The sequence below is a fragment of the Thalassophryne amazonica genome, chromosome 6 (assembly GCF_902500255.1).
Source record: "Thalassophryne amazonica chromosome 6, fThaAma1.1, whole genome shotgun sequence".
Classification (NCBI taxonomy): Eukaryota; Metazoa; Chordata; class Actinopteri; order Batrachoidiformes; family Batrachoididae; genus Thalassophryne; species Thalassophryne amazonica.
This window is the reverse complement of record NC_047108.1, coordinates 91386856-91400638: the sequence shown is the minus strand read 5'-3', so window position 1 is coordinate 91400638 and position 13783 is coordinate 91386856. Positions and strand designations below refer to the sequence as shown.

Below are 13783 nucleotides of genomic sequence, written 5' to 3'. Positions count from 1 at the left end.
ATGGGGTGTTCAGAATAATAGTAGTGTGGCATTCAGTCAGTGAGTTCGTCAATTTTGTGGAACAAACAGGTGTGAATCAGGTGTCCCCTATTTAAGGATGAAGCCAGCACCTGTTGAACATGCTTTTCTCTTTGAAAGCCTGAGGAAATTTGGACGTTCAATACATTGTTCAGAAGAACAGCGTAGTTTGATTAAAAAGTTGATTGGAGAGGGGAAAACTTATACGTAGGTGCAAAAAAGTATAGGCTGTTCATCTACAATGATCTCCAATGCTTTAAAATGGACAAAAAAAAACCAGAGACGCGTGGAAGAAAATGGAAAACAACCATCAAAATGGATAGAAGAATAACCAGAATGGCAAAGGCTCACCCATTGATCAGCTCCAGGATGATTAAAGACAGTCTTGCGTTACATGTTAGTGCTGTGACAGTTAGAAGACGCCTGTGTGAAGCTAATTTATTTGCAAGAATCCCCCGCAAAGTCCCTCTGTTAAATAAAAGACACGTGCAGAAGAGGTTACAATTTGTCAAAGAACACATCAACTGGCCTAAAGAGAAATGGAGAAATATTTTGTGGACTGATGAGAGTAAAATTGTACTTTTTGGGTCCAAGGGCCACAGACAGTTTGTGAGATGACCCCCAAACTCTGAATTCAAGCCACAGTTCACAGTGAAGACAGTGAAGCATGGTGGTGCAAGCATCATGATATGGGCATGTTTCTCCTACTATGGTGTTGGGCCTATATATCGCATACCAAGTCTCATGGATCAGTTTGAATATGTCAAAATACTGGAAGAGGTCATGTTGCCTTATGCTGAAGAGGAGATGCTTTTGAAATGGGTGTTTCAACAAGACAATGACCCCAAGCACACTAGTTAATGAGCAAATCTTGGTTCCAAACCAACAAAATTAATGCCTCACAGAGGTGAAGAAATCATGAAAAACTGTGGTTATACAACTAAATACTAGTTTAGTGATTCACAGGATTGCTAAAAAAGCAGTTTTAACATAATAGTTTTGAGTTTGTAGCATCAACAGCAGATGATACTATTATTGTGAACACCCCCTTTTCTACTTTTTTGTACTAATAGCCCAATTTCATAGCCTTAAGAGTGTGCATGTCATGAATGCTTGGTCTTGCTGGATTTGTGAGAATCTACTGAATCTACTGGTACCTTGTTTCCCATGTAACAATAAGAAATATACTCAAAACCTGGATTAATCTTTTTAGTCACATAGCACTACTATTATTCTGAACAGTACTGTATATGTGTTCATAAACGCTGTACCAGCCACTTCGCGTGTGCACGTAGGGTGCATGTGCACTGGAGCTGTCCATCCACAGAGCGCACAAAAAGGCTGACAACTGTCAGTGATCGCCTGCTGTTGTACAGTCTGGTGAAAAATCCTTTTAGGTGTTTGATCAGTACATACAGGGTGGGCCAATAAAATGTTACCACTTTTTGATCGTACACAAGTTTTTGAAATGAGAACTTACTCAAAAATTTTATTTACAGACTTGTAACAGAAGCATCAAATTAACATTTCCCACTTTGTCTCTTGTTTTCCGCACAGTTCAGTAATTGATGACATGTTCAATACACGTTCCTCTTCTTTGGATTACAGCTGCAACACGCACATTGAAGTTTATGACATTGCCACACATCTCAAGAGAGATTCTCTGAATTTCCTGACGGATGTTGAAAATGTAAATGAAAAAGAAATTTTTGTTATTTTGGAAATTGTACGAATTAAAAAAGTGGTAACATTTTATTGGCCCACCCTGTACTTGCATTGCTCGATTTTATTTTTCTGTCTGGACTCCGTAACTGCTGTTGAACTGCGCTGGCAGTGCACCAACTTCCCCCATGTGCGCAACTTTCAGATGCAGCCAGTGGACTTTCTCTTTTTTGCTACACATCTTAACACAACTGTAGTTGGATTATTGTTGTGAGATGGCACTTCACATGGGATTTATTCATACCAGAGTTGGATTATGTATTTGTCGTCTGATCAACGTTGCCAGCACGCAGCAGAGCCGGGTGAAAGTGACTTGACCAGCTGTTTGCGCTGCGGAGTACAGGGTACCGGAAGTGAGTTACATGTTTATTTATGTCATCATGTGCTGGGCAAACATTTCCACATCATACCTGCTACAGACTTAGTAGGAGTACATGTAATAACACTTGCGTTACAGCGATGACATCCAGGTATATATATATATATATATATATATATATATATATATATATATATATATATATATATATATATATATATATATATATATATATATATATATATATAGATTGGATGGACAAAACTCACTCACTATCAGGTGAATGGGGGCCATGGATGACATTGTCAAAGTTCTGTCAGTGTAAGATTGTATCTTCACTGAGCAAGGTGAGTGTATAAGGTTCTTGTTGGCCTGCCATGTGGCGGCCTGTAGTTTGTTAAACAGTTTGGATGAGATGAGTGTTACATTGCCAGCAGTGTCACTGGGGCTTCATGCTGGTAAGAATTCTCTAGCGTTATGGGCATACAAGCCTTTTGTGCCACGCCTTTTAGACAGATTGCACAAAAACTTGCAATTGTGTAGTTTATATGCACTGACCATTTCTGGGTTAACACATGTTAACTTCTCTAGGTTGACCTTGACTCCAAGAATGGTGCTTGAGGAGTCATGTTTACTTTTTCTTAGTGTCTGGTCTCAAGTTTTGAGTCTTGGTCCTTCAAATCTCGAACTCTGGATCTGTGTTGGTGTCAGCCTGCAATCTTCCTCAGCAGTGGACATAGTTCCATTAATCTGCTAACTGCTAATTAGCAAAGCTAAATTTTGTTAGCGATTAGTTTAGCTGCTAACTTTGATAACCATCAGCGGACCAATTAGCTTCCGCTATATGTAGTTCCACTAATATTTTTTTGGTGGCATAGTGAGTAAAACCTAATGGTCAAAAACAGTTGTAAACCCTAAAATCATACATGGTAGTTTCTGTCTGTTGTGTGTTTTGCAATAGTCAGGCCACTGTCAGGAGCTCAGTCTTCCTCTAGCAGAAGAGGGTAGGGTTGCTGCTGCTGACGAGCTGCTGCAAAAAATGACATTTACTTTTCACACACACAAGACAGACAGTGGCAGAAGAGATCAAATGCAAGGCACTTTCACTCATTGTCACAATGTAACTCTTCAAACTAACTACACTACATGAACTATCAAAACACAACAAATCTATAACACTAACAACACTGCTAAACCAACATGTACTACAGTAATCATTTTTAAAGACCAACCCGGAACTCCCATAATGCATTATAGCAGCGATCGACAGTGTGTCTGCGCTAGTGTACATACAATTCTTTACCTTTTTTTTTTAAAGTGAAGACACTTATTTGTAGAGTTAAAATTGTCTCATTAATACCATGCATAGAGGCTGATCTACAAATGGTCCTTGATTTTCACATGTTTTCTGACCCACAAACACAAATTTCTGATTTGTAACTTGGGTGTTGGTTTTTACAAATAAATGTGTATTTGTAAATATGTCATTTTTCATTTGTAAAAAAAAAATGCATTTGTAAAATTGAACAATCTGTTTGTGAAGTGTAATTCACCATTTGTGGATCACCGATCACACGCATTCATCGCTTTGCTCACTTACGCGATACTGAGACATTCTGAGTGCATTTGAGATTCACAAATATGTTGGTCGCTATTCACACTCCCATCCAGCAGATGACAGTATTCTCTGCATTTTGAAGGGGGGGGGGGGGATTTATGAGATAAGACTCATTTCCAATAATGCCTTTTAGCATGTGTGTCGGTTAATGCTCAAACCTTCAGAATTAGTGCATTACTTTAAAACAGAGGTCTCAAACTTATTCCATAAAGGCCAGAAAGGGTGCAGGCTTTCTTTGCAACCACCCACTCCACCAGGTGATTTCACTGATTAACATCACTTTGAGCAGCTGGAATCAGTTAATCAGTGAAATCACCTGATTGAGTGGGTGGTTGCAAAGAAAGCCTGCACCCTTTCAACCCTTTATGGAATAAGTTTGAGACCTCTGTTTTAAAAGATATGTGCGATATTTTCACTTTGTAAAAATGACACCGTTGCTGTTAATGTTGATAAACTGTCTGGAATTAGTTTTGTTTATAAATGAAACCATGAGTGAAAAGTGCTTTGTGTTTGATCTCTTCTGCCACCGTCTGTGTTATGTGTGAAAAGTAAGTGACATGTCTTTGTGGCAGTGGGCATAAACACAAAAGCTCTGACTTGTTTGTTTTTTGGATTTATGATTGCCAAACATGAAACTGGCTTATTAGTAGATGACAGTGTACCGAGTCAGTACTAAAGGTTAGCGGTTAGCTGTAACCTCTGCTAATTTTTTTTTTAGCAGTTTATTGGTTTAATGTTATAAAAGTTAACTTTTCAGTTAGCGGATTAGTGGTTATCGAAGTTAACTTTTTGGTTAGCTGTGCTCACCACTGTTCTTCAGACACGTGGAGCTGAGGGAATAATGACGCTATGATGTGTGAAGGTGAAACCATACAGGTGACGGATACAACATCAGCTAAGCCTCATTGAATGGTGCCTTCCAGCTTTCACCAAATTAATTATTTGTTCCATTGAAAGAATGTAAAAACATCATTAGTTGTTTTGTATAATGGCTAAAATAGAATAGAAAAGGTACTTACATTTTGGTGTTCGTCACTGGTGCTTTGACATCAACACTCCAACACAAACTTTAAATAGGAGTCCAAAATTGTTGTCAGTCAACTTGGAATAATTCTGAAGATATAGCCCGTGATACTTCAAAAAAAAAAAAAAAAAAAGAAAAAGACAAATTTGTGTACTTCCTCAGTCCAGTGAAAAATCACGTCAGAAATTCATCCAGGTTTTCATCCTAACAGCTCTTCATGCCTCCAGGCGACTGATGGCATAGTGGATTTGTTTTGTGTTATGTGTGTGTTAGAAGAATGAGCACTAGCACTGTCATTTAGCTCGTTCAAATCATCATCCATCAGCAAAACAAACTCCATGTTTAGTTAAACGCCGCCCCCACTAGTGTGTGAGTGGGCGGGGTTCACAGCGTACAATGGTACAAAACGTTTGGAACAAATTTGCACGGTAAATGGAACCATATTTGCACGGTAAATGCAACGCAACATAAATGGAATGCATAATCCATGTCACGTGACATACAAAACACCAATCAAATGACAAGGATCCACTCAGTTGTTATAATAATAACTATTTATACAGGGCTTTCCCATGTATTAAAGTGATAAACAACGTAAACTACAATAATAAAATAATAAATACCAGTAATAAAAAGTACAACAACAGTGCACATTAAATCGAAAATTAAAGAGCTGATAATACAGAAAAGGTGTGACTTATACACTGGAAATCTGTAATTTCCCTCCCCTGATTTGGGGTAAAAATCCACTCACTAACTGACTATGTACATCAAGTCTGATGTGACCTGGGGCCTGTACTACGAAGCGGGGTTAACTTACTCAGATGTAACCCAGGGTCAACCTCTTAAACCAGGGTTGACAAAACCTGGTTTTCTCAAGTGGTGTTAATCGGTACTACGACGCTGAGTAAGATGTTGATTTGTTGAACCTGGGTTAACCTAATTGGAGTTTGTGCGCGTTCCCATAAAAGGGGCAGGTTGCAGCACACGTCACCATTTTTCAATGATGGCGCGGTCACCTTACTTTACTGAAGAAGAATGCACGATTATTATGCGGAGCTACGAGGAATTTAAATTAACGTTAAGGGGGAAATCGAACACATCGTCTGCCAATAAAGCAAGACAGGCTTGTTGGCAACGTATTGCTGATCGGGTAAATGCTCACATGTCATCTAAGGATTTAAAGCCATTAATGGTCATTCTGTTAACATAGGTACATATATATCACTTTGGCATGAAGGTTATCCAACAGGACAGTCCCATGTGGGGAGAAAAAGAATGTGAAATATGTAATTATAGTAATTGCATATTGGAATATTTAGAAAAATCAACCAAACCAAAGCAACCCTTATGTGGCTGAAATAAGTGAAAAGGTGAGCTTAGAGTGGACTACACGATAATGGGTATATGAAATAGGCCGAATAGAACGGCTATACCTGCACATTGATACTGTGAAAAGATTTGTGATTGACATAATCGCCCTCGTGCTCTCCCAGGGGTGCACTGATTGGGATTTGCATTCAATCAATGGCTCCTATTACTCTTGGGAAACCTAGGAGAAATTGTCATTGATAAGCCCTACTTCGCCTAATTCAGGGGTGGCCAAGTTCGGTCCTCGAGAGCCACCTTCCTGACACTCTTAGTTGTCTCCCTGCTCCAACACACCTGAAGCCAATGAAGGACTCGTTAGCAGACTTTTAACGAGTCTTTCATTGGATTCAGGTGTGTTGGAGCAGGGAGACAACTAAGAGTGTCAGGAAGATGGCTCTCGAGGATCGAACTTGGCCACCCCTGGCCTAATTAATGGACATGCATTAGACCTATTTTGATATTAGTAATTACCCGCGATTGCATAAAACCCTTCTTTGATTTGCATTGCAGATAAATGGCCAGGGAAAACGACAAATGCATCCAACAGTTTAGATAGAGCAAGTACGACCTTGCGAATCATACGACATACAGTATTCTTGCTCAGATGTTCAGCATCACCGATGGAATACATAAATTGTCCACTGGCAAAATATGTAAGCACAAGGCACATTATCTGCTCGATCGTCAGGGCATTGCTAAGATGGGTGATGTTACAGACTTCTGGCCTGATCAGCTGACAAAGATGACGAATTCCCTCGGCTGAGAATCTATATCTTTGATAGAGAATATCGTCCGGGTATGTCAGCGGATTCTGGCGGTCTTTAAAAACCCTCGCCCTGCGAGGAGAGCCCCTCACAATTTGTGCCCCAATATCAAACGGATCATCCAGGTAGGCCGGCATTGTCTTCGGAGTGATTGAAGGTGGATGGGCGGTACTTATAAAGGGAGTGGTTATGCGAAAACCTCAAGCTAACCTAGAACATAACCTGCTCGGAGCAGGTTTGGCACGCAGTGTAAATTGCCATGGCAGCATACCTCGATCAAAACCTATCCACCTTTCGTAGTACGGGTTAACCGGGAAGTTACTCCACACGTCATCAACTTACTCCCGAAGTTACCCTGATAAGCCAGTAACCCTGCTTCGTAGTACAGGCCCCTGATCACCATAATGAACAAACAGTGTGTGTAAACAGAATAATATGTAACATACAAAAGTCTAAAACATCTTCTATTACCACTTTTATTTACTTCAAAGCAGTATGTTCAGATGGAAAAGACAAACACATTACCAAAGATCATTTTGAGGTCACTACACACTCAATGAGGAAAACACCCCTTTGTGCACACATCCCCCATGTTTCAACAGTTTCATACACACTCAGATCAGGCACATCAAAGAAATATTTTTCAGATAAATGACTCATCAGCACATAATTAACAGTAACAACATATTTTACTACATGGAGCAATTTGACATTTTGTCTACTTCATTTCTTAAGCCCTGGTCCCACCGAATAATGAGCCACGTTGTTTTTTTCCGTACGAGTCCAGTGGAAGAATAGTGGCTTTGAGAGGCAGAATATTTGGTTAACGAGGCTCATCTCTGAGTGTGGTGCTAATTTCAAGAAGTTCAAAATTTACAGTAATCATACATTTATGGTACGAGGTACCACAAGGACAAACAAGGACTTTAGAGGCACGTTTGTGGTGAGGATGAGACTGTTAAAAGTCCATTATCCAAGTATCTGGTAGCTACAAGGTCAGGACAGGCTATTTTGGCTCCGCCCTCTTGCGCACTACAATCCCACCTGCCTTGTGTGCCAGACACTGTATATAAACTAATTATTTTGTAGCTGATTAATCATTTTCTGTCAGAGCTTCGATGTTTAAAACACTTCTAATCACTTCTGGAATCACAAAGGACGTTTCATTTGGAGTTTTTTTTCCTCTCTGTCTTGTGCCCTGAGGTGGAGAACATATACTCAACAAAAATATAAACGCAACACTTTTGGTTTTGCTCCCATTTTGTATGAGATGAACTCAAAGACCTAAAACTTTCTCCACATACACAATATCACCATTGTCCCTCAAATATTGTCACAAACCAGTCTAAATCTGTGATAGTGAGCACTTCTCCTTTGCTGAGATAATCCATCCCACCTCACAGGTGTGCCATATCAAGATGCTGATTAGACACCCATGATTAGTGCACAGGTGTGCCTTAGACTGCCCACAATAAAAGGCCACTCTGAAAGGTGCAGTTTTATCACACAGCAGAATGCCACAGATGTTGCAAGATTTGAGGGAGCGTGCAATTGGCATGCTGACAGCAGGAATGTCACCCAGAGCTGTTGCTTGTGTATTGAATGTTCATTTCTCTACCATAAGCCGTCTCCAAAGGCGTTTCAGAGAATTTGGCAGTACATCCAACCAGCCTCACAACCGCAGACCACGTGTAACCACACCAGCCAGGACCTCCACATCCAGCATGTTCACCTCCAAGATCGTCTGAGACCAGCCACTCGGACAGCTGCTGAAACAATCGGTTTGCATAACCAAAGAATTTCTGCACAAACTGTCAGAAACCGTCTCAGGGAAGCTCATCTGCATGCTCGTCGTCCTCATCGGGTTCTCGACCTGACTCCAGTTCGTCGATGCAACTTCGCACAGCCATTGAAGAGGAGTGGACCAACATTCCACAGGCCACAATTGACAACTTGATCAACTCTATGCGAAGGAGATGTGTTGCACTGCATGAGGCAGATGGTGGTCACACCAGATACTGACTGGTATCCCCCCCAGTAAAACAAAACTGTACCTTTCAGAGTGGCCTTTTATTGTGGACAGTCTAAGGCACACCTGTGCACTAATCATGGTGTCTAATCAGCATCTTGATATGGCACACTTGTGAGGTGGGATGGATTATCTCAGCAAAGGAGAAGTGCTCACTATCACAGATTTAGACTGGTTTGTGACCAATATTTGAGGGAAATGGTGATATTGTGTATGTGGAAAAAGTTTTAGATCTTTGAGTTCATCTCATACGAAATGGGAGCAAACCAAAAGTGTTGCGTTTATATTTTTGTTGAGTGTATTTGGAACAGCCTAAAAGGTAATTATTTGTAATGTTTTAATAGCTTGGTAAAACAGTTACATGTTCATTCCTTCTTTATAAGCAGCTGTAAAAATGTTAAGATAGATTTAACATCTTGGATCAGATGAGGTGCACTCTGAGTGCGCTAACGCAATGACTCACACTCAAGACGAGCATTTACGCAGAACGCAAGGTCACAAAAGAGCGATTTTGCAGACATTAGGGGACGAACACAAAGTTAAAAGTTGGATCATGGTGTCAAAATGACTGTAAGCCATGGAAGAAATAAAGCCAGGGAGAAGAAGCACAGAGGCGACTGTCCAGGAACCTGTGGCTCAGTTCCAGCTGCTCTGGTTATGGATGTGTGTGTGTGTTTTTTTTTTTTTTTAATCAATCTACACAGTTGCAGGTATGTAATTAAAGCGGCCACCTGACTGTGGTGTGTTTTTTGGTCACAGAGAGCTGGGTGAACACATAGAACTGCTGCATTTAAACACTCTGGAACACAGGTGAACAGCAGCCTGGCGCATGGATGCGCACACCGGCCGGACTGTACAGGAGCACCTTTTTGGACTGCATTTAAAAAATGTGAGAACATCTTGAATGGATGCTATGAATTGAAAACCCACACTTTAAAAGGGATCAAGTGTGGGGGGGTGGAGGTTTGGACCAAACCCATGCCTAAACATGCACCAATGTTGCGTTACACGGCGCTGCATGGATCATATGTGGCAACACGAGCCATTCCAGGCTGGATGGGGCGCAAATGGCAGGTCAGTCGTGGCTCACTAGAGGCTGATACCTGGCACATGCAAGGTACAGAGAGGCACATAGAGGCGCCTTAGTAGCGGATACATGATAGTTTAAAACAAGTATCATTCTTCAAATAATTACTGACACACCCATGCGTGGCTCATTATTCATGGCTTGTTAGTCGGTGGGACCGAGGCTTTATAGTTACAAACATGAAGAATGGCGTGGCATGCATTTTACAAACACTGTAGTGTGATGCTGCACATGCACACAGCAACAGATTCATGGTATAACATTTAAACAACTGCAACTTTTTCAGCCAGCCAGTCATTCGTGCCTCATCTGCTGAAATCACAGAAAAAAAAGATCCATTAATCTCAAACGGTAAAGCTGTTTGAGATTAATGGATCTTTTGTGTGTGAGAGCTGCAGAGTGAGCGCCTGTCAGCATTAAGCCATTTTTAAATTGTCCTGTTGTCAAAACTGAATGAGCTCAGCTGAAGGTGAATAATTCAAACAATGCACCTTTGTGCACGGGACTGGCAGGAATCGAGCATATATCCATCAAAAGACTTGAGATACTACCACAAATAATTCAGCAAAAACCAAATACAGCACTTAATATTCAATTTAAAAGAGCACTCAGACAGCGAATATCTCCATCAAGAGCCATCTTTCCTCTGTTGACATTTTCCTTTCCTTTAATTTTTTTTTTCACTGCCACATGGTTATTTCTCATCCCTGATCTTTGTTCCTGGTCACTTAACTTTTTTTGGTGATCTGATCCTGTTGTTTGCTCCTGGTTGCAAACCTTTTAGTTTGTATACTGACCTTTGAACTCAGCTACCTCTTTTTAATCCTGATGTTTTTTTCATCTTGATTGCTCTACTTTGGTCTTGTTCACTGGGTTTTGATCCAGATCTTAGATTCTGGTGGTTGATCTTTGATTGTATTCATCGTATTTTGATCCCAATTACTCATCTTCAGTGATATTTGATCCTGATCAATGAACTTTAGATTTGTTCTCTGGCCTTTGAGCCTGATTATTCATTGTTTAGCTTAATCTTTGATCCTGACTGCTGACCTTGGATTGTGATCTTTTGACCCTGACCATGCTCGCTTGAGCCTGATCTTACATTCTGAGGGCTGAACATTGATCCAAATCACACATCTTATCTTTGATCTTTAAATCTCATCATGGATGTCGTCTTTGTTACCATTTGTCTGTCTTCATTGATTCTAAGGAAACACAATCAAAGGGTGTATCCTGATCTGTGACCCACATCACTGAACTAATCAGCAATTCTGATTACAGGATTAAAGGAGTTGGGATCACAGATCAGATATCAAAAGCAGGATTAGGATCAAAAGGAACCACCCAGTTATCTGGATCTGTACCCAAACATTTCTCTGAACCAAAGCCTACGTCACCACCAAACCCAAGTGACATCTACACGTCTTCTTGAGATATCCTGTTGACAAAGTAGCTAACTAATTAACTAACTGGCTGACTAACAGAAGATGGCAACGACAGCATTATTTCCTTGATGGAGTTCATGAGTAGACTTTGCAGGAGTGGACTGAGAGGGACTTTTTTGACAGAAGGTCTTTATGAAGATGAAGTTAGAAGGCATCGATCCTCCTCTTCCTCCTCTGTCTCATCATCCCTGTTTTGTGGGGTGGAGGTCAGCAACAGCGTGTCAGCTTGTACTTCCTCATCGTCCGACTGGATCACAGGTGTGTCGCCTCCACCTCGACTGGTATCAGACGAACCAGAAGAAGTCGATGACATTCGAGACTTTGAGCTGTGATGCACCTCATGTTGCCGCTTCAAGGGAACACACCGCCGGTACACAACTTCGGCATCTTCATCCTCTTCATATTCATCCTCCCCTTCTGTGGAATACATTAAAGTCAACAAGCTTCCTTGCTCCTTGTTCCTGTTCTGCCAGTGTTAGTTTATTCAGCTGCACCTGTTTCATTGAGTGATGCATGTAAAAGGAATTTAACACATGTGAGCCCATTTGCAGAAAGGTCAACAGGCAAATTACCCAAGTAACAGTTGGCAGTTACAGGAAAGCATAAGGAGAAAGAGGTTGGTGAAAAAGTTTTGGGATAGTCGGAGAGGTGAAGAAAGTAGACAGGAGTACAAGGAGATGCGGCGTAAGGCGAGAAGAGAAGTGGCAAAAGCAAAGGAAAAGGCATATTGTGAACTGTACAAGACGTTGAATAGTAAGGAAGGAAAAAAGGACTTGTACCGATTGGCCAGACAAAGGGACAGAGCTGGAAAGGATGTGCAGCAGGTTAGGGTGGTAAAAGATGCACATGGTAATGTGCTGACAAGTGAGGAGTGTGTGCTGAGAAGGTGGAGGGAATATTTTGAAGAGTTGATGAATAACGAAAATGAGCGAGAGAAAAGGCTGGATGATGTGGTGAGAGTAAATCAGGAAGCAAGGAAGAAGTGAGGGCTGCTATGAAGAGGATGAAGAGTGGAAAGGCAGTTGGTCCAGATGACATTCCAATGGAGGCATGGAAATGTCTAGGAGAGATGGCAGTAGAGTTTCTAACCAGATTGTTTAATAAAATCTTGGAAAGTGAGAGGATGCCTGAGGAGTGGAGACGAAGTGTGCTGGTTCCTATTTTCAAGAACAAGGGTGATGTGCAGAGCTGCAGTAACTACAGAGGCATAAAGCTGATCAGCCACAGCATGAAGTTATGGGAAAGAGTAGTAGAAGCTAGGCTTAGAAAACAGGTGAAGATCTGTGAGCAGCAATATGGTTCATGCCGAGAAAGAACACTACAGATGCAATGTTTGCTCTGAGAATACTGTTGGAAAAGTACAGAGAAGAACAGAAAGAGTTACATTGTGTGTTTGTGGACTTAGAAAAAGCTTATGATAGGGTGCCAAGAGAAGAGTTGTGGCATTGTATGAGGACGTCTGGAGTGGCAGAGAAGTATGTTAGGGTAGTGCAGGACATGTACAAGACTAGTGTGACAGCGGTGAGATGCGCAGTCGGAATGACAGACTCATTCAAGGTGGAGGTGGGATTACACTAAGGATTAGCTCTGAGTCCTTTCTTGTTTGCAGTGATGATGGACAGGTTGACAGATGAGATCAGACAGGAGTCCCCATGGACTATGATGTTTGCAGATGACATTGTGATCTGTAGTGAGAGTCGAGAGCAAGTTGAGTCTAGTCTGGAGAAGTGGAGATATGCTTTGGAGAGAAGGGGAATGAAAGTCAGTAGAAGCAAGACTGAGTACATGTGTGTGAATGAGAGGGAGCCCAGTGGAATAGTGCAGTTACAATGAGTAGTAGTGGTGAAAGTAGATGAGTTTAAATATTTGGGGTCAACTGTTCAATGTAATGGAGAGTGTGGTAGAGAGGTGAAGAAGAGAGTGCAGGCAGGGTGGAGTGGGTGGAGAAAGGTGGCAGGAGTGAATTGTGACCGAAGAATATCAGCAAGAGTGAAGGGGAAAGTTTACAAAACAGTAGTGAGACCAGCTATGTTGTATGGTTTAGAGACAGTGGCACTAACAAAAGACAGGAGGCAGAGCTGGAGGTGGCAGAGCTGAAGATGTTGAGATTCTCTTTGGGAGTGATAAGAATGGACAAGATTAGGAATGAACATATCAGAGGGACAGCTCAGGTGGGACGGTTTGGAGACAAAGTCAGAGAGGCGAGATTGAGATGGTTTGGACATGTGCAGAGGAGGGACCCAGGGTATATAGGGAGAAGGATGCTGAGGATGGAGCCACCAGGCAGGAGGAGAAGAGGGAGACCAAAGAGGAGGTTCATGGATGTGCTGAGAGAGGACATGCAGGTGGTTGGTGTGACAGAGGAAGATACAGAGGACAGGGTGAG

General features: G+C 41.5%; 1 protein-coding gene across 2 annotated transcripts in view; it reads right to left on the bottom strand.

The window, feature by feature from the left end:
• Positions 1-207: 207 nt before the first annotated feature.
• Positions 208-13783, bottom strand: part of LOC117512646 (dysbindin-like) — a 55278-nt gene continuing 41702 nt past the window's right edge. The window contains exons 4-6 of one of the 2 annotated variants that reach the window (XM_034172796.1): positions 11527-11814; positions 967-972; positions 208-218 (exon numbers count right to left, since the gene is read on the bottom strand). In XM_034172796.1, the coding sequence (XP_034028687.1) occupies positions 11528-11814 (287 nt within the window). In that variant the 3' untranslated portion in view covers positions 208-218; positions 967-972; position 11527. Of the gene's footprint in view, positions 219-966; positions 973-11305; positions 11815-13783 lie in introns of those variants that run through there. The other variant, XM_034172795.1, reaches the window with a different exon arrangement.